Source organism: Mustelus asterias, unplaced genomic scaffold (genome assembly GCF_964213995.1).
Source record: "Mustelus asterias unplaced genomic scaffold, sMusAst1.hap1.1 HAP1_SCAFFOLD_77, whole genome shotgun sequence".
Taxonomy (NCBI): Eukaryota; Metazoa; Chordata; class Chondrichthyes; order Carcharhiniformes; family Triakidae; genus Mustelus; species Mustelus asterias.
The window spans coordinates 1032586-1060036 of NW_027590136.1; the positions used below are offsets into that span (position 1 = coordinate 1032586).

The 27451-nt window shown below is 46.9% G+C and overlaps 2 protein-coding genes across 2 annotated transcripts in view; one reads left to right on the top strand and one right to left on the bottom strand.

Moving 5' to 3' along the window:
- The window catches only part of LOC144483738 (uncharacterized), a 32692-nt gene extending 13453 nt beyond the window's left edge, over positions 1-19239 (top strand). Inside the window, 4 exon segments of the mRNA XM_078202274.1 lie at positions 8307-8313; positions 17911-18084; positions 18550-18689; positions 18691-19239. Coding sequence (XP_078058400.1) covers positions 8307-8313; positions 17911-18084; positions 18550-18689; positions 18691-19156 — 787 coding nt within the window. The 3' untranslated portion in view covers positions 19157-19239.
- Positions 2747-16045, bottom strand: LOC144483764 (uncharacterized). The gene is made up of 2 exons (XM_078202309.1): positions 15996-16045; positions 2747-4834 (listed from the first exon to the last, which is right to left on the bottom strand). The coding sequence occupies exon 2, from the start codon at positions 4448-4450 to the stop codon at positions 3617-3619; it is 834 nt and encodes a 277-aa protein (XP_078058435.1). The 5' UTR covers positions 4451-4834; positions 15996-16045; the 3' UTR covers positions 2747-3616.
- Positions 19240-27451: the final 8212 nt, after the last annotated feature.

A 27451-nucleotide genomic window follows, 5' to 3' on the forward strand; every position in this document is an offset into this window, starting at 1 on the left:
ACCTGGAGCCATATGTACTGACCAGAGACAGGATTCCAGGATAGTTTACTAAACATGTGGGAATTTTAATCCGGATACAATTCACCCATGTGAGAATGAGAGTTTTAATTTGTAATGGTTATTTAAAATTTGACACATGTGAAATGATTCTGACCAATCCTGTGTTGGATTGATCTTGGGTTAAACTTCCCGTCAGGTCCAAAGATTTATTCCTGACGCAAGTAACACAATGAAAAGGAAAATTTTGGAATTGGATACTGAAGAAAAGAGTTTAAAAAGAGAGAGTATTAAATAGAAATGTTCCCAGACCATGTGGTCATTCGATTAAAACAAAGGAAGAGTGCTGACGTCCATTTGAGAACTTTTAATCCACCCCATTTCTAACTAAGGGAGTCTATGGACAAAGAAAGCCCAAGAAAGACCCCCCCCAAGGGGGGTCTGGAAAGCATCATGATGGGGGCACCTGTCCATGAGATGATCACAAAGCCCCATAATGCCCAGATACTAATTTTATTGAACCTATAATGTATGTAATCTATCACCATTCTGATTGGATTGTGTCCAGCCGGGATGGGCTGAGTAACTGGATACGAATTGATGATATTCTTTGTTGGGTGGAGTTACACATGGTCAGCCCCTGTGGCTTCTCCCCGCTGGCGTAACTCAATAAACTGTTTGTCAATTGAATCAGGCACAACACACTGGGTACATTACCACTTCATCCTTGGGAGTGGCCTGATAGGCCGTGGTCCAGACTAAATGTGGCCTTTGGGGGGGCCTTTCATGAATCACATGTGTTTGGTCGTTGTAAATGTGCATTCAAAATGGTTGGAAGCACAGATCATGAGTAATATTCCAGCTCCTGTGACAATAGAGAAGCTCTGTCAAATTTTCACAAGCCCTGGGTTACCAGATTGGCTTGTTTCAGATAACGACACTCTGTTTACAAGTGAGGTGTTTCAGGAATTCCTGTAAAGGAATGGTCTACGCTGTGTGCGTACTGCACGGTAGCACAGTGGTTAGCACTGCTGCTTCACAGCTCCAGGGACCTGGGTTCGATTCCTGGCTTGGGTCACTGTCTGTGTGGAGTTTGCACATTCTCCTTGTGTCTGCGTGGGTTTCCTCCGGGTGCTCCGGTTTCCTCCCACAGTCCAAAGATGTGCGGGCTAGGTTGATTGGCCATGCTAAAAATTGCCCTTAGTGTCCTGAGATGCATAGGTGAGAGGGATTAGTTGGGTAAATATAGAGGGATATGGGGGTAGGGCCTGGGTGGGATTGTGGTCGGTGCAGACTCGATGGGCCGAATGGCCTCTTTCTGTACTGTCGGGTTTCTATTTCAACCACAAAGCTCCTGACAGACTTCCGTATTGTTAAAGACATTACTTTGTTGTATTTCTGTCCTGATGGGGGATTGAAATTTAGGGGGAGAAGTGTTACAGAGTGTTCTTCTCAACCTCTCTCCCTTTTGAGCACGTGCGGGCTTTGGGCGGGCTTTCAGTCTGCAAGTCCAGGCTGGTTCCAATGCTCCTGTTTCCTTTTGTTTACCAATGATTTTTAAACTTTGTTATTTATTTATATAAATAACATTCTGCTTTTAACAATGCATTTGACTACCTTATTTGTGGACTGAAGTTCCCAAATTGTAAAGCAGGAGATTAGTTAAATGGACAGCCTGAATTGAGAGACAATTAAAGAATAAATGATTCATTAATACAGATGTTAGAAAGGCGAGAATGTAAATTTGAACACAAAAGCGTGGCGCTGTGGCACACTGGTTAGCTCTGCTGCCTCAGCGCCAGGGACCTGGGTTTGATTCCCGGCTTGGGAGACTCTGTGGACTTTGCATGTTGTTCCCGTGTCTGCCTGGTTTTCTTCCGGGTGCTCTGGTTTCCTCCCACAGTCCGAAAGATGTGCTGGTCAGGTGCATTGACCATGCTAAATTCTCCGTCAGTGTACCCGAACAGATGCCAGAGTGCGGTGACTCGGGGATTTTCCCAGGAACTTCATTTATTCGTGTCACAAGTCGGCTTACGTTAACATTGCAATGAAGTTACTGTGAAAATCCCCGAGTCACCACACTCAGGCGCCTGTTCGGGTACACGGAGGGAGAATTTAGCATGGCCAATGCACCTAACCAGCATGTCTTTCGGGCTGTGGGAGGAAAGCGGAGCACCCGGACGGAACCCACGCAGACACGGGGAGAATGTGCAGACTCTGCAGACTGTGACCCAAGCCGGGAGTCGAACCCAGGTCCCGGCGCTGTGAGGCAGCAGTGCTAACCACTGTGCCCCACAGAGAGGTGTTGGGAGCTGTTGATTTTACAAGTTATCCATGTTTTCGGAGCCATCACTTCATGTCCTGGTCTGAGAAGGATGGAGAAAGTCTGTTCATAAGATATAGGAGCAGAAATAGACCAGTCGGCCCATCGAGTCTGCTCCGTCATTCGATCATGGCTGATATGCTCCTCATCCCCATGTTCCTGCTTCTCCCGATAACATTTCATAAGTTCATATGTTCAATTGTTAAAGCTAAAGTTTCTCCTTTTACTGTTAATCGATACTTTCCTTTTTTATCTTTGACTTATTACATTTCTAATGGTTAATAAACTTACTGAATCACCGTTTAAAGTATTCTTTCTAGCCACATGGTTAAGTCACTGGAACCTGGTGTGATTTACAGTTATGGAGTTATTGTAAACAAGAGAACCTCATAAATCTTAGTTCAAATAAATCAAAGTTCTCACAAATGGAATGCTGTCCTTTATTCTGAGAGAAATTGAACACAGAAGTAGATATTATGCTTCAGTTATACAGGGCGTTGCTGAAACTGCATCTTGAACACCGGGTGCAGTTTTTGTCTCCAATTAAACAAAGGATCGTAGAATCCCTGCAGTACAGACAGAGGCCATTCTGCCCATTGAGTCTGTACCAAACAGCATCCCACCCAGGCCCTATTCCCATAACCCCACACATTTACCCTGCTAATCCCCCTCACACAAGGGTCAATTTTAGCATAGCCAATCAACCTAACCCGCACATCTTTGGACTGTGGGAGGAAACAGGAGCACCCGCAGGAAACCCACGCAGACACGGGGAGAATGTCCAAACTCCACACAGATAGTGAATCGGACCAGGGACCCAGGAATTGAACCTGGGTCCCTGGCGTTGTGAGGCAGCAGTGCTAACCACTGTGCCACCGTGCTGCCCCATTTTATAAATACCATGGAAGCAGTTCAGAGGAGGTTTACTAGATTGACTCCCATCCAGTAGTGTGAAATGTTAACTCTGTTTCTCTCTCCACAGATGCTGCCAGAGCTGCTGCGTTTTTCCAGTTCTTTCTGTATTTATTTTAGATCTACCTGTAGTGGGGGGAAAAACACTATTTACTATCAAGGATAAAATAAATGTCCTTCATCAGCTTTCGTGGATCATTTCAGTGGAAATGTGCTCTCCCAGGCTCAAAGAGCATCAGTCCACTGGAAGCAAAGTTGTGCGACCGGCCAGTCCAGCAGAAAGAAACCCTCCGACCCTCCCACTTCACCTACTGTCAGAATGAACATGGTTCAGTCCTGGATGTGATTAACAGCAGCAATAACAGCAGAATCCAACTCCTGTCATCACTTGTGAACTCGTTGGTGTCTGGATGACTGAGTGAATCCCTTCCCACACACACAGCAGGTGAACGGTCTCTCCCCAGTGTGAACTCGCTGGTGTTCCTGCAGGTTGGATGACGTTCTAAATCTCTTTGTGCAGTGAGAGCAGCTGAACGGTCTCTCCTCAGTGTGAATGCGCTGGTGGATCATCAGATCCCCAGAACGTTTGAAACTACTTCCACAGTCAGAGCATTTAAAGGGTCTCTCCTGGGTGTGAGTGAGATTGTGACTCAGCAGGCTGGATGAATGAGTGAATCCCTTCCCACACACACAGCAGGTGAACGGTCTCTCCCTGGTGTGAATTTGCTGGTGCTCCCGCAGGTGAGATAACGTTCTAAATGTCTTTGTGCAGTGAGAGCAGCTGAACGGTCTCTCCTCAGTGTGAATGCGCTGGTGGATCATCAGTTCCCGAGAGCTTTTGAAACCACTTCCACAGTCAGAGCATTTAAAGGGTTTCTCATTGCTGTGAGTGACTTTGTGTTTCGACAGGTTGGATAACTGCATAAATCCTTTCCCACACACCAAGCAGATGAATGGTCTCTCTCCAGTGTGAACGCGCTGGTGTCTCTGCAGATTGGGTAAATGAGTGAATCCGTTCCCACACTCAAAGCAGATGAACGCTCTTTCTCCAGTGTGAACCAGTCGATGTCGCTGCAGATGATATAACCGAGTGAATCCCTTCCCACACACAGAACAGGTGTACGGCTTCTCTCCAGTGTGAATACGTCGATGGGTTTGCAGCTCAGAGGGGGTTTTGCAACCCTTCCCACAGTCCCCACATTTCCACGGTTTCTCCATGTTGCAGGTGTCCTTGTGTTGCTCCAGGTTTGACCAGCAGTTGAAGTCTCACACAGAACAAGATTATAGTGCCCTGCTGTGATGGTGCAATATTGTTTACGGCTGTGTAACTGGGAGGCTCTTTCCACAGTCAATCCACGGGAAAATCTCAGTTGATTGTGTGTGTGTGTGTGTGTGTGTGTGTGTGTGTGTGTGTGTGTCAGTCCTGTTCCAGTCACACTGATGTTTAAAGACTGCTAAAGCAGGCAGAACAGAGAAACATTTCTCCTTCTGGGTTCAAAGGCCGATAGCATTCAGGTCCCGATGAATTGAGTGAGTTTGTCAGATGTTGACGTGATGTTTGATTCGAGATTTCTGTCTGTAAAATCCTCACCTTCTGATATCCTGTAAAAGGAGTTAACAAAATTCATCATTTCAATACAGGATAGAAATTCAGAACAGACAATTCTCGTTTCTATGGAACATTCTTTCCTCTCTGATTCCCCAAAAGCTGTAAATCTCCATCCCACACACTCTCCCTCCATTCTCCCTCTGCTGTATCTAATATTCACCCTCCCAATTCTCCTGAAGGTGCTGATTGAGGCTGATTGACAGATCCATGCTCACTGCTTCCTGTCCTGGACACACACAGCTGAAAATCTCAATGCAGGCTGCCAGACAGATAAATGTCCATATGACTGGACTAAAACTGTGTGGAATGTATGCACTGGATTCACTTCCTTTCCCTTCAGTTGCTGCAAGTCCCCAATTTCCAGCAGAATGAGAAAAGAAATGGAAAGGGGGAACATATTCTGTTAGTTTGTTCTTTATTGTCGATGTCAGGCTGGGGTTGTTTTCCTTGGAGCAAAGGAGGTTGAGGGGAGATTTGATAGAGGTGGACAAGATTCTGACAGGTTTAGATAAAGTGGACAAAGAAAAGCTGTTCCCATTAGCTGATGGGACAAGGACGAGGGGGGACACAGATTTCTTGTTTTGGGTCAGAGATGCAAGGGGAGGAGTGGGGGTGGGGTGGGGGGGGGGGGGGGATAGATGTGAGGAAGAATATTCTGATGCAGCGAATGGTAATGACCTGAAACTCGCTGCCTACGAGGGTGGAGGAAGTGGAGACAATAAACAATTAAAAAGGAAATTGGATGGGCATTTGGGATGTTCCAAACAGAACGAAGAACAAAGAGAATTACAACACAGAAACAAGTCCTTTGGCCCTCCAAGCCTGCAGCAACCATGCTGCCCGTCTGAACTAAAACCCCCGACCTTTCCGGGGACCATATCCCTCTATTCCTATGCTATTCATATATTTGTCAAGACACATCTTAAAAGTCACTATCGTATCTGCTTCCACTACCTTCCCCGGCAACGAGTTCCAGGCACCCACCACCCTCTGTGTAAAAAAACCTGCCTTGTACATCTCCTTTAAACCTTGCCCCTCGCTCCTTAAACCTTGCCCCTTGCACCTTAAACCTATGCCCCTCATAATTGACTCTTCCACCCTGGGAAAAAGCTTCTGATTATCCACTCTGTCCATGCCCCTCATAATCTTGTAGACTTCTATCAGGTCGCCCCCCCCTCAACCTCCGTCACTCCAGTGAGAACAAACCAAGTTTCTCCAACCTCTCCTCATAGCTAATGCCCTCCACACCAGGCAACATCCTGATAAATATTTTCCGTACCCTCTCCAAAGCCTCCACATCCTTCTGGTAGTGTGGTGACCGGAATTGAACACGAGATTCCAAGTGCGGCCTAACTAAGGTTCCATAAAGCTGCAACCTGACTTGCCAATTTTTAAACTCAATGCCCCGGCCGATGAAGGCAAGCATGCCGTATGCCTTCTTGATTATCTTCTCCATCTTCATTGCCACTTTCAATGGACCTGTGTACCTGTACACCCAGATCCCTCTGCCTATGAATACTCTTAAGGGTTCTGCCGATAACTGTATATTTCCCATCTGTATTAGACCTTCCAAAATGCATTACCTCACATTTGTCTGAATTAAACTCCATCTGCCATCTCTCTGCCCAAGTCTCCAACTGATCTATATCCTGCTGTATCCTCTGCCGGTCCCCATCGCTATCCACAATTCCACCAATCTTTGTGTCGTCCACAAACTTACCAATCAAACCAGTTACATTTTCCTCCAAATCATTTATATATATTACAAACAGCAAAAGTCCCAGCACTGATCCCTGAGGAATGTCACTTGTCACAGCCCTCCATTCAGAAATGTACCTTTGCAATGCCAACCTCTGTTTTCCTCTAAATATCTCTAAACTTCCTCACACCCTGTCACTCTGTGATCCTTGTCACATTTGAAACCAGGTATTCGCAAAAAGACTCAAAGAGCATCAGCCCACTGGAGGCTGAGACCAGCCAGTCCAGCACAAAGAAACCCTCTGACCCTTCCCATTGACCAACTGTGAGAATGAACAAAATACAGTCCTGGATGCAACTGAGAGCAGAAACAATAACAGCAGAATCCAACCCCTGGAATCACTTGTGAACTTGCTGGTGTCTCAGCAGCCGGGATGAAACGCTGAAACCCTTCCCACACTGAGAGCAGGTGTATGGCCTCTCCCCAGTGTGAACTCGCTGGTCTGCCTGCAGCTCGGATGGCTGAGTGAATCCCTTCCCACGCTGAGAGCAAGTGAACGGCCTCTCCCCAGTGTGAATTCGCTGGTGTGCCCGCAGGGTGGATAACTGAGTGAATCCCTTCCCACACTGAGGGCAGGTGTATGGCCTCTCCCCAGTGTAAACTCGCTGGTGTGTCTGCAGGCTGGATGACCGAGTGAATCCCTTCCCACACTGAGAGCAGGTGAACGGCCTCTCCCCAGTGTGAACTCGCTGGTGTGACTGCAGGTGGGATGACTGAGTGAATCCCTTCCCACATTGAGAGCAGGTGAATGGTCTCTCCCCAGTGTGAACTCGTTGGTGAATCCGTAAGCTGGAGAACTGATTAAATCCCATCTCACACCGAGAGCAGATGAACACCTTCTCCCCAGTGTGGCTGCGCCGATGAGCTTCCAGCAGACATGGGGCTCTGTATCCCTTCCCACAGTCCGCACATTTCCATGGTTTCTCCATGGTGCAGGTGTCTTTGCCTCTCTCTTGGGTGGACAATTAGTTGAAACTTCGTCCACACACAGAACAAGATTACAGTCTCTACCCGCTGTGAATGTTGTGATATTTGTTCAGACTGTGTAACTGGTTAAAGCTCTTTAGTCAGTGCATTGGAACACTCTCACTCGAGTGTGGCAGTGTGTTGATGCTTTTTCACTCACACTGACATTTCAAATCTTTTCAAATTGACAGACTGGACAATCATTTCTCCTTCTGGATTCAAAGTCCGATGATATTGAAGTCCCAAGGAATATGACTGTCACGTCTAGACGTGACGTTTGAGATTTCGGCCTGTGATTCCTCTTTCAATATCCTGTAAAATGAGTTTACAAAAGTCATCAGTGTCAGTCCAGGATAGAAATTCAGAACAGACAATTTCTATGGAACATTCTTTCCTCTCTCATTCCCCAAAAGCTGGAAATCTCCATCCCACACACTCTCTCCCCATTCTCAGCAGGTCTGGCAGCATCTGTATGAAGAGAAAAGAACTGATGTTTCAGAGCTTTGACAAAGGGTCATCGAGACAAGAAACATCAGCTCTTTTCTCTCCTTACAGATGCTGCCAGACCTGCTGAGATTTTCCAGCATTTTCTCTCTTGGTTTCAGATTCCAGCATCCGCAGTAATTTGCTTTTATAAGGCTGCAGATACCTCCTCCCAAGTAACATGCGTGTGCCCAAGACATCACCACTTGTTTCCCTTATTTCTTTAGCACCCATGGTGCTCTCCGCAGTAAACACAGAGGAGAAGTATTCATTAAAAATCTCACCCATCTCCTGTGGCTCCACACACAGATGGCCATACTGATTTTTAAGGGGATCTATTCTCTCTCTAGCCACCCTTTTACTCTTAATATAGCTATAGAACCTCTTGGAATTTTCTTTAATCTTACCTGCCAGATCCATATCATACCCTCTTTTTGTCCTCCTGATTTCCCTCCTCAGTATTTTCTTACACTTTTTATCAGAGTGATTCACTTGTCCCCGATTGCCTAAACCCAATGTCTGCTTCCTTCTTTTACCTGACCAGAGCCTCAATGTCCCTTGTCTGCCAGAGATCCCTAAATTTACCATTCTTTCCCTGCATCTTAACAGGAATATACTGCCCCTGGATTCTTGATATCACACTTTTAAAACCTCCCAATTGCCAGTCATTCCTTTCCCTTCAAACAAAACTCACCTAATCGACATCTGCTAGATCCTGCCTAATGCCCACAAAAGTGGCCCTGCTCCAGTTTAGGGCCTTGACCTGTGGACCTGTCCTATCTTTTTCCAGAACTATTTTGAAACTATTGGTGCTCCCAATAGTGCTCCCTGACTGACATTTCAGTCACTTGCTCCACCTCATTTCTTGACTGTCTAATAGAAAGTGAGTCCAGGAATTGATAATGAAAAATAAGGAGCTGGGAGATGAATTGAACAAGTATTTTGCCTCGGTGTTCACAATAGAGGATACAGTCAAAACTCAGAAACAGCTGGAAATCAGAAAACAGAAGTGTGGGATGAACTCTGAAAAAGCACAATTCCCAGGGAAGTGGTCCTCAGCAAACTGTTGGAGCTGTGGGCTGATGAGTCCTCGGGTCCTGCTGGGCTCCATTCTCGGGTCTTAACAGAGTGAGATAGTTGATGTGTTGTTCAATTTTCTAAAATTCCCCATCGGGAATTGGATAAAGGGAAACCGGTGGATGCGCTGTACTTAGATTTCCAGAAGACATTTGATGAGGTGCCACATCAAAGGTGATTGAACATAGAACAGTACAGCACAGAACAGGCCCTCTGGCCCACGATGTTGTGCCGAGCTTTATCTGAAACCAAGATCAAGCTATCCCACTCCCTATCATCCTGGTGTGCTCCATGTGCCTATCCAATAACCGCTTAAATGTTCCTAAAGTGTCTGACTCCACTATCACTGCAGGCAGTCCATTCCACACCCCAACCACTCTCTGTGTAAAGAACCTACCTCTGATATCCTTCCTATTTCTCCCACCATGAACCCTATAGTTATGCCCCCTTGTAATAGCTCCATCCACCCGAGGAAATAGTCTTTGAACGTTCACTATATCTATCCCCTTCATCATTTTATAAACCTCTATTAAGTCTCCCCTCAGCCTCCTCCGCTCCAGAGAGAACAGGCCTAGCTCACTCAACCTTTCCTCATAAGACCTACCCTCCAAACCAGGCAGCATCCTGGTAAATCTCCTCTGCACTCTTTCCAGCGCTTCCACATCCTTCTTATAGTGAGGTGACCAGAACTGCACACAATATTCCAAATGTGGTCTCACCAAGGTCCTGTACAGTTGCAGCATAACCCCACGGCTCTTAAACTCCAACCCCTTGTTAATAAAAACTCATACACTATAGGCCTTCTTCACAGCTCTATCCACTAGAGTGGCAACCTTCAGAGATCTGTGGATATGGACCCCAAGATCTCTCTGTTCCTCCACAGTCTTCAGAACCCTACCTTTGACCCTGTAATCCACATTTAAATTAGTCCTACCAAAATGAATCACCTCACATTTATCAGGGTTAAACTCCATTTGCCATTTTTCAGCCCAGCTTTGCATCCTATCTATGTCTCTTTGCAGCCTACAACAGCCCTCCACCTCATCCACTACTCCACCAATCTTGGTGTCATCAGCAAATTTACTGATCCACCCTTCAGACCCCTCCTCTAAGTCATTAATAAAAATCACAAAGGGCAGAAGACCAAGCACTGATCCCTGTGGCACTCCGCTAGCAACCTGCCTCCAATCCGAAAATTTTCCATCCACCACCACCCTCTGTCTTCGATCAGACAGCCAGTTACATATCCAATCGGCCAACTTTCCCTCTATCCCACACTCCTCACTTTCATCATAAGCCGACCATGGGGGACCTTATCAAACGCCTTACTAAAATCCATGTATATGACATCAACTGCCCTACCTTCATCAACACACTTAGTTACCTCCTCAAAAAATTCAATCAAATTTGTGAGGCACGACTTGCCCTTCACGAATCCGTGCTGACTATCCCGGATTAATCCGCATCTTTCCAAATGGTCGTAATTCCCATCCCTAAGGACCTTTTCCATCAATTTACCAACCACCGAAGTAAGACTAACCGGTCTATAATTACCAGGGTCATTTCTATTCCCTTTCTTAAACAGAGGAACAACATTCGCCACTCTCCAGTCCTCTGGCACCATCCCCGTGGACAGCGAGGACCTAAAGATCAAAGCCAAAGGCTCTGCAATCTCATCCTTTACCTCACAAAGAATCCTAGGATATATTGCATCAGGCCCAGGGGACTTATCGACCTTCAGTTTATTCAAAACTGCCAGGACATTCTCCCTCCGAACATCTATTTCCTCCAGCCTATTAGCCTGTAACACCTTCTCTTCCTCAAAAACATGGCCCCTCTCCTTGGTGAACACTGAAGAAAAGTATTCATTCATCACCTCGCCTATCTCCACTGACTCCATACACAAGTTCCCACCACTGTCCTTGACCGGCCCTAACCTCACCCTGGTCATTCTTTTATTCCTCACATAAGAGTAAAAAGCCTTGGGGTTTTCCTTGATCCGACCCGCCAAGGGTCCCCTCGTGTCCCCTCCTAGCTCTCCTAAGCCCCTTTTTCAGCTCATTCCTTGCTAACTTGTAACCCTCAATCGAGCCATCTGAACCTTGTTTCCTCATCCCGACATCAGCTTCCCTCTTCCTTTTCACAAGACATTCCACCTCTTTCGTGAACCATGGTTCCCTCACTCGGCCATTTCCTCCCTGCCTGACAGGGCCATACCTATCAAGGACACCCAGTATTTGTTCCTTGAAAAAGTTCCACTTTTCATTAGTTCCTTTCCCTGACAGTTTCTGTTCCCAACTTATGCCCCCTAATTCTTGCCTAATCGCATCATAATTACCTCTCCCCCAATTGTAAACCTTGCCCTGCCGTACGGCCCTATCCCTCTCCATTGCAATAACAAAAGACACCGAATTGTGGTCACTATCTCCAAAGTGCTCTCCCACAACCAAATCTAACACTTGGCCCGGTTCATTTCCCAGAACCAAATCCAATGTGGCCTCACCTCTTGTCGGCCTATCCACATATTGTGTCAGGAAACCCTCCTGCACACACTGCACAAAAACTGCCCCATCCGAACTATTTGACCTACAAAGGTTCCAATCAATATTTGGAAAGTTAAAGTCCCCCATGACAACTACCCTGTGACACCCACACATATCCATAATCTGCTTAGCAATTTCTTCCTCCACATCTCTATTACTATTTGGGGGCCTATAGTAAACTCCTAACAACGTGACCGCTCCTTTCCTATTTCTAACCTCAGCCCATATTACCTGAATGTGCAGATCCCCCTCGAGTGCCTTTCCGCAGCCGTTAAACTATCCTTGATTAACAATGCCACTCCTCCACCTCTTTTACCAGCTTCCCTACACTTAGTGAAACATTTATACCCCGGAACGTCCAACAACCATTCCTGTCCTTGTTCTACCCACGTCTCCGTAATGGCCACAACATCGTAGTCCCAAGTACCAATCCACGCCCCAAGTTCATCCACCTTGTTCCGGATGCTCCTTGCATTGAAGTAGACACACTTCAACCCACCTTCCTGTCTACCGGTACCCACCCTTGACCCTGATACCTTCCCCAATACCTCACCACCCTCACTGACCTCTGGACTACAACTCCTTTTCCCACTCCCCTGACAAATTAGTTTAAACCCCCCTGAAGAGCCTTATCAAATTTCCCTCCCAGGATATTGGTGCCCCTCTGGTTCAGGTGCACCCCGTCCTGTTTGTACAGGTCCCCACCTTCCCCAGAATGTGTTCCAATTATCCACGTATCTGAAACCCTCCCTCCTACACCATCCCTGCAACCACATGTTTAACTGCACTCTCTCCCTGTTCCTCAACTCGCTATCACGTGGCACCGGCAACGTACCAGAGATGGCCACATGTTTTGTCTTGGCTCTCAGCTTCCAGCCCAGCTCCCGAAATTCCTGCTTTAAATCCCCGTCCCTTCTCTTACCTATGTCGTTGGTACCAATGTGTACCACGACTTGTGACTGTTTCCCCTCCCCCTTAAGAATCCGGAAAACACGGTCCGAGACGTCACGGACCTTGGCATCCGGTAGGCAACATCCCATCCGTGAGTCTCTTTTGCTGCCACAGAACCTCCTATCTATCCCTCTAACTAACGAGTCCCCAATAACTAATGCCCTCCCGCTCTGCCCCTTACCCTCCCGAGCCACAGAGACGGACACAGTGCTGGAGATCCTCTCACTGCAGCTCACCACTGGTATGTCATCCCCCTCAACCGTATTCAAAGCGGAATACTTGTTGCTAAGGGGAACGACCACAGGGGATCCCTGCACGGACTGCTTCCTCCCAGCCCCTCTCACCGTCACCCATCTATTTTCATTCCTCGGAGTAACTGTATTCCTAAAGCTTCTGTCTCTGGCCACCTCTGCATCCCTAATGATCCTAAATTCATCCAACTCCAGCTCCAGTTCCCTAACACGGTTTTGGAGGAGCTGCAGATGGGTGCACCTCCCACAGGTGTAATCAGCAGGGACACTGTCGTCGTCCCTCACCTCAAACAAAGTGCAAGAGGAACATAGCACTGCCTGCACACCCATCCCCTCTAGATACCTTGCCAGTACCAGGTACAAACAGCAAAAATGAATTAAACTGACCCCTGCTCGCCCTTTCTGCCTAAACCCTGTGAGCCAAAGCCTTATAGCTCACACTCTGCTTCCCACTCACTCCACTGCCCGCTCCCGACGCTGCCCGCTGTATACTGCAGCCTACCTTTTATACTTCGTGCGCTTAAAAAACCCTTCCCAGACTCCTTAGCAGCCCACTTCCAGTTTTCACTTTAAACTTAAGAAAAATACTACTACAAAAGTAAATTGCAGCAAATAAAAATTCCTGCTGCGGGGATAACATATTGGCGCGGATAGAAGATTGGCGAACAGCAAACAGTGGGCAGAAATGGATCATTTTCTGGTTTGAGAGAGAGAGAAACCTGGGGCAACCTTTCCAGAGTCTGCACCCTCCCTGGATTCACTTCCTTTCCCTTCAGTTGCTGCAAGTCCCCAATTTCCCCCAGAATGAGAAAAGAAATGGAAAGGGGGTTGAAAAGAAAGTGTTTTACTCACAGATGTTTGAGACAGGAGGAGGTTTGAGTCTGTCTGAAGATCAATCTTCATTCACACAAAGCCCAGGCTCTGATTGGCTGGAAGACCAGAGTCCTTCCAGTCCTCCAACTCTTCCCATTGGTCAACACCTCAGCATGAAGATCAGAGGGTGGGTTCTCCCCTGCACATGCGCAGCTTCCCCTCTCCCTCGCAATGCGCAGTCCCGGGCCGGGGGGAGGGGGAGATCACCGAGCGGCTTCTTACTCTGGCCGGAGCCGTCAGCCGGTTGCCTGGAAACCTTGGCTCGATGTGGTGTAGGGGGAGGGGAACAATGGGTGGGGGAGGGGAACAATGGGTGGGGGCGGGGCTCCCGGGTCCGCGCGCCCGGGCTTGCGCACTGGAACCCGGAGACGTCACCACGGAGCAGAGTGATTCCTATTGGCTGATTCAGGCAGGGCTCCATTGTGACGTCACAATGCGGAAGTTGTTCAACGAGCTTCAGAGTGAAACTTCCTCCTCTGGACAACATCTGGGAGGAAATCAATGTTTCCCCTTTCCATTTATTTTCTCATTCTGGGGGAAATTGGGGACTTGCAGCAACTGAAGGGAACGAAGTGAATTTGGTCTGTATATTCCACACATTTCTACTCCAGTAATGTAGACATTTATCTGTCTGGCAGCCCGCATGGAAATTTTCAGCTAACTGCATCCAGGGCAAGAAGCAGTGAGCATGGATCTGTCAATCACACATGAGGACGGGCCTCAACCGGGATCTTGAGTTCATGTCACACTATCTGTAACCCCCACCACTTGCCTGGGCTTGCAAAATCTCACGAACTGTCCTGGCTGGAGACAATACACATCTCTTTAACCTGTGCTTAACCCTCTCTCCACTCACATTGTCTGTACCTTTAAGACTTGATGACCTGTAAAGACTCGCATTCCAACCATTATCTTGTAAATTGAGTTTGTGTCTTTATATACCCTGTTTGTGAACAGAACTCCCACTCACCTGATGAAGGGGCAGCGCTCCGGAAGCTTGTGGCTTGTGCTACCAAATTATCCTGTTGGACTTTAACCTGGTGTTGTGAGACTTCTTACTGTGCTTACCCCAGTCCAACGCCAGCATCTCCACACTCTGAGTGGAAACAGAGAGCAGTAGGAGAGGCTGGAGGTGAGGAGAGAGATTTTATACATCTACAACTCAACAGGAACTTTGACAGAATTTCCAAACCCTGTGAACAACATCAGCTCCAAGTTCCTCTCCAACCCACACACCATCCTGACTTGTCTGACATCCAGCACTGAAAGAACATAAATTTATTTCTTATAAATACTGGGAAGACTGAACCCATTGTGTTCAGTCCCCACTACAAACTCCACTCCCTCACCAACAACTTTATCTCTCCTCCGGGCAACTGTCTGAGGCTGAACCAGGCTGTTCACAACCAGGGTGAAATAGTTCATCCCAAGATGAGCTTCCAGCCACATGTCCACATCATCATCAAGACCACCTTCATTCATAGAAGCATTAATAGTAATTAATTAACAATAATGAATAATAAAATACAGTGTAGAAGGAGGCCATTCAGCCCATCGAGCCTGCACTGACAAAAATCCCATCCAGGCCCTATCCACATATTTACCTGTTAATCCCCCTGATACCAAGTGGCAATTTATCATGGCCAATCAGTCTAACCGGCACATCTTTGGACTGTGGAAGGAAACCAGAACACCCGGAGGAAACCCACACAGACACGGGGAGAATGTAGAAACTCTGCACAGACAGTGACCCGAGGCTGGAATTGAACCCGGGTCCCTGGCGCTGTTAGGCAGCTGCACTAACCACTGTGCCACCGGGCCACATGTCAGTGCCATCGCCCGACTCCAGCCCAGTCTCAGCTCATCTGGAACCCTCACCCATTCCATTGTGACGTCACACTCTCACCCATTCCATTGTGACGTCACACTCTCAACCATTCCATTGTGATGTCACACTCTCACCCATTCCATTGTGATGTCACACTCCCACCCATTCCATTGTGACGTCACACCCTCACCCATTCCATTGTGACGTCAGGGCTTCACTCTCCGACAACAATCCCTGCCGGCCTCCCACATGCAGCCTCAATGGCGGCAGTCAGCCCGGGTCTAACACTACAAGCTGCCGCTCCATTTGGTACAAAGGGGGGGACCGAGAAGTTCATTTCCGGGTTTTGGGTTTGAACAACATATTTACAAAGTCTCTCCACCCACCCGCCACATTTATCATTCCCCGCACGCCGCCCTCTACCTCGTATTGATCTTGCTTCCAAATTAAAACCGTCCGTCTGTCCGTCGCCATTACCCGCACTGCGCATGCTTCAGGTCGCGCCCCTCATTCACTCCGATTGGTTGGAGGACCAGCCGCTCTCGCTCGGTCCTCCAGTCCCGCCCCCTCTTCCTATTGGTCCGGAGCTGCCGTCAATCAGTCCCCGGGCATTGTGATGTGGAGCATGCGCAGTGTCATTGCTGGCTTTGGCGCTTGTATGTCCCGGAGAAGCGGAGTCAGCGTTAGGCGGTGGCTGGGAGGATTTGGAAACACTTTGTGGATCCGCAAACCCTTCAGAATCATTGTCAGCTCCCTGGTTTGCAACTGCGGGGCTTCTCCCTCCCTCCCAGGAACAGGGCCAGGTGGGCGGGGAGGATTCATGAACACCCGCTGGAGGCCCCAACACCCCCAGTAAAAAGATGCAGCTCCCTGCAGTGACCAGGAGAGAAAATACCCATTAAAATAGCAATTCTCCCAATGTATTTCATAGAATCTCCACAGTGCTGAAGGAGGTTATTCGGCCCATCGAGTCTGCACTGGCAACAATCCCACCTAGGCCCTATTCCCGTAACCCCACATATGTAACCTGCTAATCCCTCTAACCTACTCATCCCAGGACACTAAGGGGCAATTTAGCATAGCCAATGCACCTAACTGGCATATCTTTGGACGATGGGAAGAAACCGGAGCATCTGGAGAAAACCCAGGCAGACATGGGGAGAACGGGCAGACTCCACACGGACAGTGACCCAAGCTGGAAATCGAGCTGTGAGGCAGCAGTGCTAACCACTGTGCCGCCTACATTGCTGATGAGAATTTTAATTTACTGACTTGGGAATTAATTCTCGGGAATAGTCATTCTGAAAATGACCATGAGAATGTGTTTTTAATTTACCCCATAATGCCAGATTTCAGTTCACATTTCAAAATTGAATTGAGAATGTCTGGGAGCAAATGGTAAAATGAGGTTTGAGACACCAGCTGCAATTATTTTCTGTGACTGATGATACCTTTGTGCCTGTGCAGGAGGTAATTCCGCTGCTGTTGTGGCACAAATAAAATGGAGCCTTTCCTCGGAACAGGCCCATGTTAATGGTCACCGCGGTGTTTCATTGGTGAACAGAGCACATGTGCCTATTGTGGTAACAACAGAGTCAGTGGGGCTGCACGTCCCCTGACTTGGAAGGAAAATAATTGACTCCTTGATTGTACTCTCAATCTGTACATGGTCTGGAGGACTGAATCCAGCTGGAGGGAGAGGGAGCTGGGCTCAGAGTGGAGATGGGGCAATGAGTTTGATTTCAGCTCAGGGACAAGAGAAAGTGTGTGGGATGGGGATTACAGCTCAAGATAAATAAGATGGAGAAATGTTTCGTGGAAACTGAAATTGTCTGTTCTCAAGTAATTTTTTAAAACTCTTTTTGCAGGGAACTACAAGAGGAGGATTCACAGACAGGAAACTCAAACTAAACTTCAGGTCAAAGTCTGACAGAGCCATTCGATTCATCATGACCTGAATATGATTGCTTTTGACAGTGGAGGGAGAAATCATTCCCTGTTTTGTCAGTGGGAGAAAATTTCAAAATTCAATGTGACAGAAAAAGAACTGAGACACACACACACACACCCAAGTGAGAGCGCTCCAGTGAACTGACTGTGAATCGAGCTTTAACCAGTAACACAGCCTGAAAAACATCACACCATTCACAGTGGGGAGAAACCATACACATGGTCTGTATGTGGATGAGGCTTCAACTAATCATCCAACCTGGAGAGACAGAAGGACACCAGCACCATGGACAAACCGTGGAAATGTGAGGATGGTGGTAAAGGATTTAATTATCCATCCCGGTTGGAAACCCATCGACATGGTCACATTGGGGCTGGGAAAATGGAGAAACCATGGAAATGCGATGATTGTGGTAACGGATTCAATTATCCGTACTTGCTGGAAAACCATAGACACAGTCACACTGGAGAGAGGCCATTCATCTGTTCTGTGTGTGGGAAAGGATTCACTACCTCATCCCACCTGCTGTTACACCAGCGAATTCACACAGAGGGCGGCACGGTAGCACAGTGGTTAGCACTGCTGCTTCACAGCTCCAAGGTCCCGGGTTCGATTCCCGGCTCGGGTCACTGTCTGTGTGGAGTTTGCACATTCTCCTCGTGTCTGCGTGGGTTTCCTCCGGGTGCTCCGGTTTCCTCCCACAGTCCAAAGATGTGCGGGTTAGGTTGATTGGCCAGGTTAAAAAAATGGCCCCTTAGAGTCCTGGGATGCGTAGGTTAGAGGGATTAGTGGGTAAAATATGTGGGGGTAGGGCCTGGGTGGGATTGTGGTCGGTGCAGACTCGATGGGCCGAATGGCCTCCTTCTGCACTGTAGGGTTTCTATGATTCTATGATTTCTATGATTCTATGAGAGGCCGTTCAGCTGCTCCACCTGTGGAAAGGGGTTCTCATGTTCATCCAACCTCAGTGCACATCAGCGAGTTCACACTGGGGAGAGATCGTTCACCTGCTCCTTGTGTGGGAAGGAGTTTGCTGGGCCATCCGGCCTTTGGTCACACCAGCGAATTCACACAGGAGAGAAGCCATTCACCTGTTCTGTGTGTGGTAAGAGATTCACTCTGTCATTTAACCTGCTAACACACCACCGAGTTCACATAGGAGAGACCGTTCAGCTGCACTTCCTGTGGAAAGAGGTTCAGGTCTTCATCCAACCTCAGTGCACACAGGCGAGTTCACACTGGGGAAAGGCCGTTCACCTGTTCCACATGTGGGAGGGAATTCACCAATTCATCCGGCCTCCTGTCACATCAGCGAATTCACACTGAGGAGAAGCCATTTATTTGCACATACTGTGGAAAGAGTTTCAGGCAGTTATCAATCCTCACTGAACATCAACGCATTCACACTAGGGAGAGACTATTCACTTGCTCCATGTGTGGGAAGGGATACACTCAGTCTGGCAGCCTGCATTTACACGAGCTCACCCACACTGGGGAGAGGCCATTCACCTGCTCTGTGTGTGGGAAGGGATACACTCGGTCATCCCACTTGCTGACACATCTGCAAGTTCACAATTGTCAGCAGGAGTTGGATTTTGCAGTTACTGCAGCTGTTAATCACATCCAGGATTGATAGTCTGACAATATTTGGTTTGTTTCTGCTGACATTAACAATCGCTACAACTGGCTGAAGTTTAATATTCTGAAATGTCACTGATTTTCAGGGCTGCTTGTCCCTTTTTGAAAGCACCATCTGAGAATTTTTTAAATTCAGGAACTCTCAACAGGACCCGGCACTGCACTGGCAAAGATATTCATAGTAAGAGATTGAACAACACCAGGTTAAAGTCCAACAGGTTTATTTGGTAGCAAATACCATTTGCTTTCGGAGCGCTGCTCCTTCGTCAGATTGAGTGGAAATCTGCTCTCAAACAGGGCACAGAGACATAAAATCAAGTTACAGAATACTGATTAGAATGCGAATCTCTACAACCAACCAGGTCTTAAAGATACAGACAATGTGAGTGGAGGGAGCAATAAGCACAGGTTAAAGAGATGGAGGGAGCATAAAGCACAGGTTAAAGAGATGTGTATTGTCTCCAGACAGGACAGCCAGTGAGATTTTGCAAGTCCAGGAGGCAAGCTGTGGGGGTTACTGATAGTGTGAGATAAACCCAAGTTCCTCATTTAGGCCGTCCTCGTGTGCGGAACTTGGCTATCAGTTTCTGCTCAGCGACTCTGCGCTGTCGTGTGTCGTGAAGGCCGCCTTGGAGAACGCTTACTCGAAGATCAGAGGCTGAATGCCCGTGACTGCTGAAGTGCTCCCCCACAGGAAGAGAACAGTCTTGCCTGGTGATTGTCGAGCGGTGTTCATTCATCCGTTGTCGTAGCGTCTGCATGGTGCTGGCAGCTAATTAGTGGAAAGTATCACTCGTGTAACCACGACATAGTCGCAGAATGAAACAGATTAGTGTTCCCTCTGTATTGTGCAGCCTTGTGATTGTGCTAAAGGCCATCACTTTCAGATCTGAAAAGTGCCTGGGTCAAGGTCAAATTACCCCAGAAAGGGACATTTTCTCTCAAATCTGAAGCAACAGGTGAAGCAAATCATTTCACACTGAAACACATCTTCAACGTTGCGGTAGTTTGTTCAGTTACACACTTGGTGGTCACGTGACTCTGGTTGGAGCAATCCTGAGCCTCATTGGAGGGATTCCTCACATGAGCCGAGTTTGAGGAGTGTATCTCTGGCCTCCAGTGATGCAGCCGCTGAATCTATTCCTGGAATAAACACATTTGGAATATTGTGATAACGCTGTCTGAATCCATCAGGACAATTTTGTATTCAAGTGTGGGGGGGGGATAATGTTCACTGTTTTCTCTTCAGGTCTGGGGGACAATGTTCATTGTTTTATATTTGGGTCTGGGGGATAATGTTCATTGTTTTATATTTGGGTCTGGGGGATAATGTTCATTGTTTTATATTTGGGTCAGGAGGATAATGTTCGCTGTTTTATATTCGGGTCTGGGGGATAATGTTCATTGTTTTATATTTGGGTCAGGGGGATAATGTTCGCTGTTTTATATTCGGGTCTGGAGGGATAATGTTCATTGTTTTATATTTGGGTCGGGGGAATAATGTTCACTGTTTTATATTCAGGTCTGAGGGGATAATGTTCACTGTTTTATATTCGGGTCTGGGGGATAATGTTCACTATTTTATATTCGGATCTGGGGGTGATAATGTTCACTGTTTTATATTCGGGTCTGGGGGGGATAATGTTCACTGCTTTATATTCGGGTCTGGGGGGATAATGTTCACTGTTTTATATTCGGGTCTGGGGAATAATGTTCACTGTTTTATATTCGGGTCTGGGGGATAATGTTCACTGTTTTATATTCGGGTCTGGGGGGGATAATGTTCACTGCTTTATATTCGGGTCTGGGGGGATAATGTTCACTGTTTTATATTCGGGTCTGGGGGATAATGTTCACTGTTTTATATTTGGGTCTGGGGGTGATAATGTTCACTGTTTTATATTCGTGTCTGGGGGATAATGTTCACTGTTTTATATTTGGGTCTGGGGGGGGGATAATGTTCACTGTTTTATATTCAGGTCTGGGGGTGATAATGTTCACTGTTTTATATTCGTGTCTGGGGGTGATAATGTTCACTGTTCTTTATTCAGGTCTGGGGGATAATGTTCACTGTTTTATATTCGGGTCTGGGGGATAATGTTCACTGTTTTATATTCGGGTCTGGGGGGGATAATGTTCACTGTTTTATATTCGGGTCTGGGGGGGGATAATTTTCACTGTTTTATATTTGGGTCTGGGGGATAGTGATCATTGTTTTATATTTGGGTCTGGGGATAATGTTCACTGTTTTATATTCGTGTCTGGGGGATAATGTTCACTGTTTTATATTCGGGTCTGGGGGGGGATAATGTTCGCTGTTTTATATTCGGGTCTGGGGGGGATAATGTTCATTGTTTTATATTTGGGTCTGCGGGGAGATAATGTTCACTGTTTTATATTCGGGTCTGGGGGATAATGTTCACTGTTTTATATTCGGGTCTGGGGGATAATGTTCACTGTTTTATATTCGGGTCTGGGGAGGATAATGTTCACTGTTTTATATTCAGGTCTGGGGGGGATAATGTTCACTGTTTTATATTCGGGTCTGGGAGATAATGTTCACTGTTTTATATTCGGGTCTGGGGGATAATGTTCACTGTTTTATATTCGGGTCTGGGGGGGATAATGTTCACTGTTTTATATTCGTGTCTGGGGGATAATGTTCACTGTTTTATATTCGGGTCTGGGGGGGGGATAATGTTCACTGTTTTATATTCAGGTCTGGGGGTGATAATGTTCACTGTTTTATATTCGTGTCTGGGGGTGATAATGTTCACTGTTCTTTATTCAGGTCTGGGGGATAATGTTCACTGTTTTATATTCGGGTCTGGGGGATAATGTTCACTGTTTTATATTCGGGTCTGGGGGGGATAATGTTCACTGTTTTATATTCGGGTCTGGGGGGGGATAATTTTCACTGTTTTATATTTGGGTCTGGAGGATAGTGATCATTGTTTTATATTTGGGTCTGGGGATAATGTTCACTGTTTTATATTCGTGTCTGGGGGATAATGTTCACTGTTTTATATTCGGGTCTGGGGGGGGATAATGTTCGCTGTTTTATATTCGGGTCTGGGGGGGGATAATGTTCATTGTTTTATATTTGGGTCTGCGGGGAGATAATGTTCACTGTTTTATATTCGGGTCTGGGGGAGAATGTTCACTGTTTTATATTCGGGTCTGGGAGATAATGTTCACTGTTTTATATTCAGGTCTGGGAGATAATGTTCACTGTTTTATATTCGGGTCTGGGGGAGAATGTTCACTGTTTTATATTCGGGTCTGGGAGATAATGTTCACTGTTTTATATTCGTGTCTGGGGGATAATGTTCACTGTTTTATATTCGGGTCTGGGAGATAATGTTCACTGTTTTATATTCGGGTCTGGGGGGATAATGTTCACTGTTTTATATTCGGGTCTGGGGGGGATAATGTTCACTGTTTTATATTCAGGTCTGGGGGATAATGTTCACTGTTTTATATTCGGGTCTAGGGGGGATAATGTTCACTGTTTTATATTCGGGTCTGGGGGGGATAATGTTCACTGTTTTATATTCAGGTCTGGGGGGGATAATGTTCACTGTTTTATATTCGGGTCTGGGAGATAATGTTCACTGTTTTATATTCGGGTCTGGGGGATAATGTTCACTGTTTTATATTCGGGTCTGGGGGGGATAATGTTCACTGTTTTATATTCGAGTCTGGGGGGGATAATGTTCACTGTTTTATATTCGGGTCTGGGGGATAATGTTCACTGTTTTATATTCGGGTCTGGGAGATAATGTTCACTGTCTGGGGTTTGTTAGCTCGGGTTGATTCTGCCTACTGTGCATTCTCGGTTGTCAGAGCTCTCATTAAAAGCCCTAATTTCCAGTCAGTGACTGAATTGTCTCTGATGGGATGGGGAATCAGAGTGGGGGTAATGTGCTTCATGGACAGCGATGGGTTGGAATGAGTATAAAATAAACCCGGACTACACCAGGTAATTGTGAGAACATTAAAACAATCACAAAAAATCATAGCACCATGTTGGGGGTCCGGATGAATGCGAAGTGATGCATTTTGGAAGAAATAATGTAGGGAGGAGTTATACAATAAATGGCAGAGTCATCAGGAGTATAGAAACACAGAGGGATCTAGGTGTGCAAGTCCACAAATCCTTGAAGGTGGCAACACAGGTGGAGAAGGTGGTGAAGAAGGCATATGGTATGCTTGCCTTTATAGGACGGGGTATAGAGTATAAAAGCTGGAGTCTGATGATGCAGCTGTATAGAACGCTGGTTAGGCCACATTTGGAGTACTGCGTCCAGTTCTGGTCGCCGCACTACCAGAAGGACGTGGAGGCATTGGAGAGAGTGCAGAGAAGGTTTACCAGGATGTTGCCTGGTATGGAGGGTCTTAGCTATGAGGAGAGATTGGGTAGACTGGGGTTGTTCTCCTTGGAAAGACTGAGAATGAGGGGAGATCTAATAGAGGTATACAAGATTATGAAGGGTATAGATAGGGTGAACAGTGGGAAGCTTTTTCCCAGGTCGGAGGTGACGATCACGGGGGGTCACGGGCTCAAGCTGAGAGGGGCGAAGTATAACTCAGACATCAGAGGGACGTTTTTTACACAGAGGGTGGTGGGGGCCTGGAATGCGCTGCCAAGTAGGGTGGTGGAGGCAGGCACGCTGACATCGTTTAAGACTTACCTGGATAGTCACATGAGCAGCCTGGGAATGGAGGGATACAAATGATTGGTATCGTTGGACCAAGGAGCGGCACAGGCTTGGAGGGCCGAAGGGCCTGTTTCCTGTGCTGTACTGTTCTTTGTTCTTTGTTCTTTGTCGGAAAACAGAATACTTTGGCTCAATCTTCGATCAATTTTGTTTGATTCAATATTTTGAGTGGCTTGTTGGATTGCTGGTTACTTTCTAACGGCAGCTCAGCACCATCATTTTGACCATCAACTCGGCCCCGGTGACTGCTGCATTTTTCCAGCACCTTCTGTTTTAATTTTAAGTGGAACCTTAATATCTGCTTAGTACACAGGCCAGTTTATCATTCTAGGGGTGAGTGTGTCTGAGAGGTATGCAACTGGAAAACATTTTCCATTCACCTCCTGCATTGCTGCAGTAGAGAGATATTGTTCTCACTCTGCCAGCAGGGCTGTGAGATTAATTGGATAGATCTTAAAGACAGCCCGACTGGGCAGGATGAGCCAAATGGTTTCCATCTGTGATGTGTCATTCCATAAAACAGAATATTCAGCATCAGGAGAAAGAAAGTGAAAGAAACCAGTCTCTGTGGGATTTACCCAACCAGTATGAGCACCTTCAGGGGAGCAGAGAGAGAGGGAAACCAGTGGGAAAAGTTTTAAAAACTCGGGGTATTCCCACAGGAGAACACTGGTTTAAATCAATTTTAGAAATGGAGAATGGGAGCGCACAAATTCCGAGGAATGCATTTTTAAAAACTATTTGATCTTAATTGCACAAGATAATTTTCTATTATTGTCTTTGACAATGACGCCGTTAATTCCCAGGTGCCCCTGCGGGTATGAAAGTGTCCTATTCATTCCACAAGAGCCTATTGCGCAGGCGCGCTGCTATATCTGGAGTTTGCGCAGTGTCACTTTGCCCGGAGCCCTGTGAGTGTGGGAGCGGCTTTTTTCAGCAGGTGAGTCGGTGGGGCTGCGGGAGAAATGGAGCCGGGAGTCGGGGTAGGGAGGGAGCTCTGGCTTCACAAACACCCGCTGTAGGCCGCACGGCCCGAATAGACCCTGCAGGTCCCGGGTTTACAGCTCCCAGGCTTTTATCTCGCGAAGAAGTCTCACAACACCAGGTTAAAGTCCAACAGGTTATTTGGTAACAAAAGCCACACAAGCCACACACCAAATAAACCTGTTGGACTTTAACCTGGTGTTGTTAAACTTCTTACTGTCTTTACCCCAGTCCAACGCCGGCATTTCCACATCATGGCTTTAATCTCGGTAAGAAGTTTAACAACACCAGGTTAAAGTCCAACAGGTTTATTTGGTAGCAAAAGCCTCACAAGCTTTCGGAGCCCCAAGCCCCTTCTTCAGGTGAGTGGGAATTCTGTTCACAAACAGGGCATATAAAGACACAGACTCAATTTATATGAATAATGGTTGGAATGCGAATACTTACAGCTAATCAAGTCTTTAAGATACAAACAATGTGAGTGGAGAGAGCATCAAGACAGGCTAAAAAGATGTGTATTGTCTCCAGACAGGACAGCCAGTGAAACTCTGCAGGTCCAGGCAGGCTGTGGGGATTACAGATAGTGTGACATGAACCCAATATCCCGGTTGAGGCCGTCCTCATGTGTGCGGAACTTGGCTATCAGTTTCTGCTCAGCGACTCTGCGCCGTCATGTGTCGTGAAGGCCGCCTTGGAGAACGCTTAGCCAAATATCACAGGCCGAATGCCCGTGACCACTCAAGTGCTCCCCAACAGGTAGAGAACAGTCTTGCCTGGTGATTGTCGAATGGTGTTCATTCATCTGTTGTTGCAGCGTCTGCATGGTTTCCCCAATGTACCATGCCTCGGGACATACTTTCCTGCAGCGTATCAGGTAGACAATGTTGGCCGAGTTGCAAGAGTATGTACTGTGTACCTGGTGGATGGTGTTCTCACGTGAGATGATGGCATCTGTGTCAATCACCCGGCATGTCTTGCAGAGGTTGCTGTGGCAGGGTTGTGTGGTGTCGTGGTCACTGTTCTCCTGAAGGCTGGGTAGTTTGCTGCGGACAATGGTCTGTTTGAGGTTTTGCGGTTGTTTGAAGGCAAGAAGTGGGGGTGTGGGGATGGCCTTGGTGAGATGTTCATCTTCATCAATGACATGTTGAAGGCTCCGGAGGAGATGCCATAGCTTCTCTGCTCCGGGGAAATGCTGGACGATGAAGGGTACTCTGTCCACCGTGTCCCATGTTTGTCTTCTGAGGAGGTTGGTGCGGTTTTTCGCTGTGGCGCGTCGGAACTGTTGATCGATGAGTCAAGTGCTATATCCTGTTCTTATGAGGGCATCTTTCAGCGTCTGGAGGTGTCTGTTGCGATCCTCCTCATCCGAGCAGATCCTGTGTATATGGAGGGCTTGTTCGTAGGGGATGGCTTCTTTAACGTGTTTAGTGTGGAAGCTGGAGAAGTGGAGCATCGTGAGGTTATCTGTGGGCTTGCGGTATAGTGAGGTGCTGAGGTGACTCCTTAATGAAGATGCATGTGTCCAAGAATGCAACCGATTCCGGAGAGTAGTCCATGGTGAGTCTGATGGTGGGATGGAACTTGTTATATATTTCCAGACATCTCTTCCCTCAGAGGGTTGTTAGTCTTTTGGATTTCTCTTCTACAGGGACCAGTGGAGGCTGAGGATCATTGAATATATTCCAGTTAGACAGATCTTTGACTGACAAGGGTGTCAAGAGTTATGGGGAACAGACAAGAAGATGGAGCAAAAGCTAAGACGTTGGGGGATTTCTTCACTCAAGGATGTGGGAAAGATTTGGAATTCTCAACCCCTGAGGACAGTGAAACCTCAGTCATCAACTATTTTCAAGAGAGAGATTGATTGGTTTCTAGATATTGAAGATATCAAGGGATATGGGTTTAGTGTGGGGAGAATGATGCTGAGGTAGATGAACGAATTATCTCATTGAATAGTTTAAAAGGCTCGATGGGCCAAATGGCCTATTTGTTATGGTCCAGGACAGGAAGCAGTGAGCATGGATCTGTCAATCAGCCTCAATCAGCACCTTCAGGAGAATTGGGAGGGTGAATATTAGATACAGCAGAGTGAGAATCGAGGGAGAGTGTGTGGAATGGAGATTCACAGCTTTTTGGGACTGAAATAGGAAAGAATGTTCGATAGAAACTAGAATTGTCTGTTCTGAATTTCTATCCTGTACTGACATTGATGACTTTTGTAAACTCATTTTACAGGATATTGAAAGAGGAATCACAGACTGAAATCCCAAATGTCACGTCAGATCTGACAGAGTCATATTCCTTGGGAGCTGAATATCATCAGCCATTGAATCTAGAAGGAGAAATGATTGTCCAGTTTGTCGATTTGAAAAGAGTTCGACCATCAGTGTGACTGGAAAAGCACCAACACACTGCCACACTCGAGTGAGAGTCTTCCAGTGCACGGACTAAAGAGCTTTAACCAGTTACACAGCTTGAATAAATATCACACCATTCACAGCAGGGAGAGACTGTACTCGTGTTCTGTGTGTGGACGAAGTTTCAACTGATTGTCCACCCAAGAGAGAGGCAAGGACACCTGCACC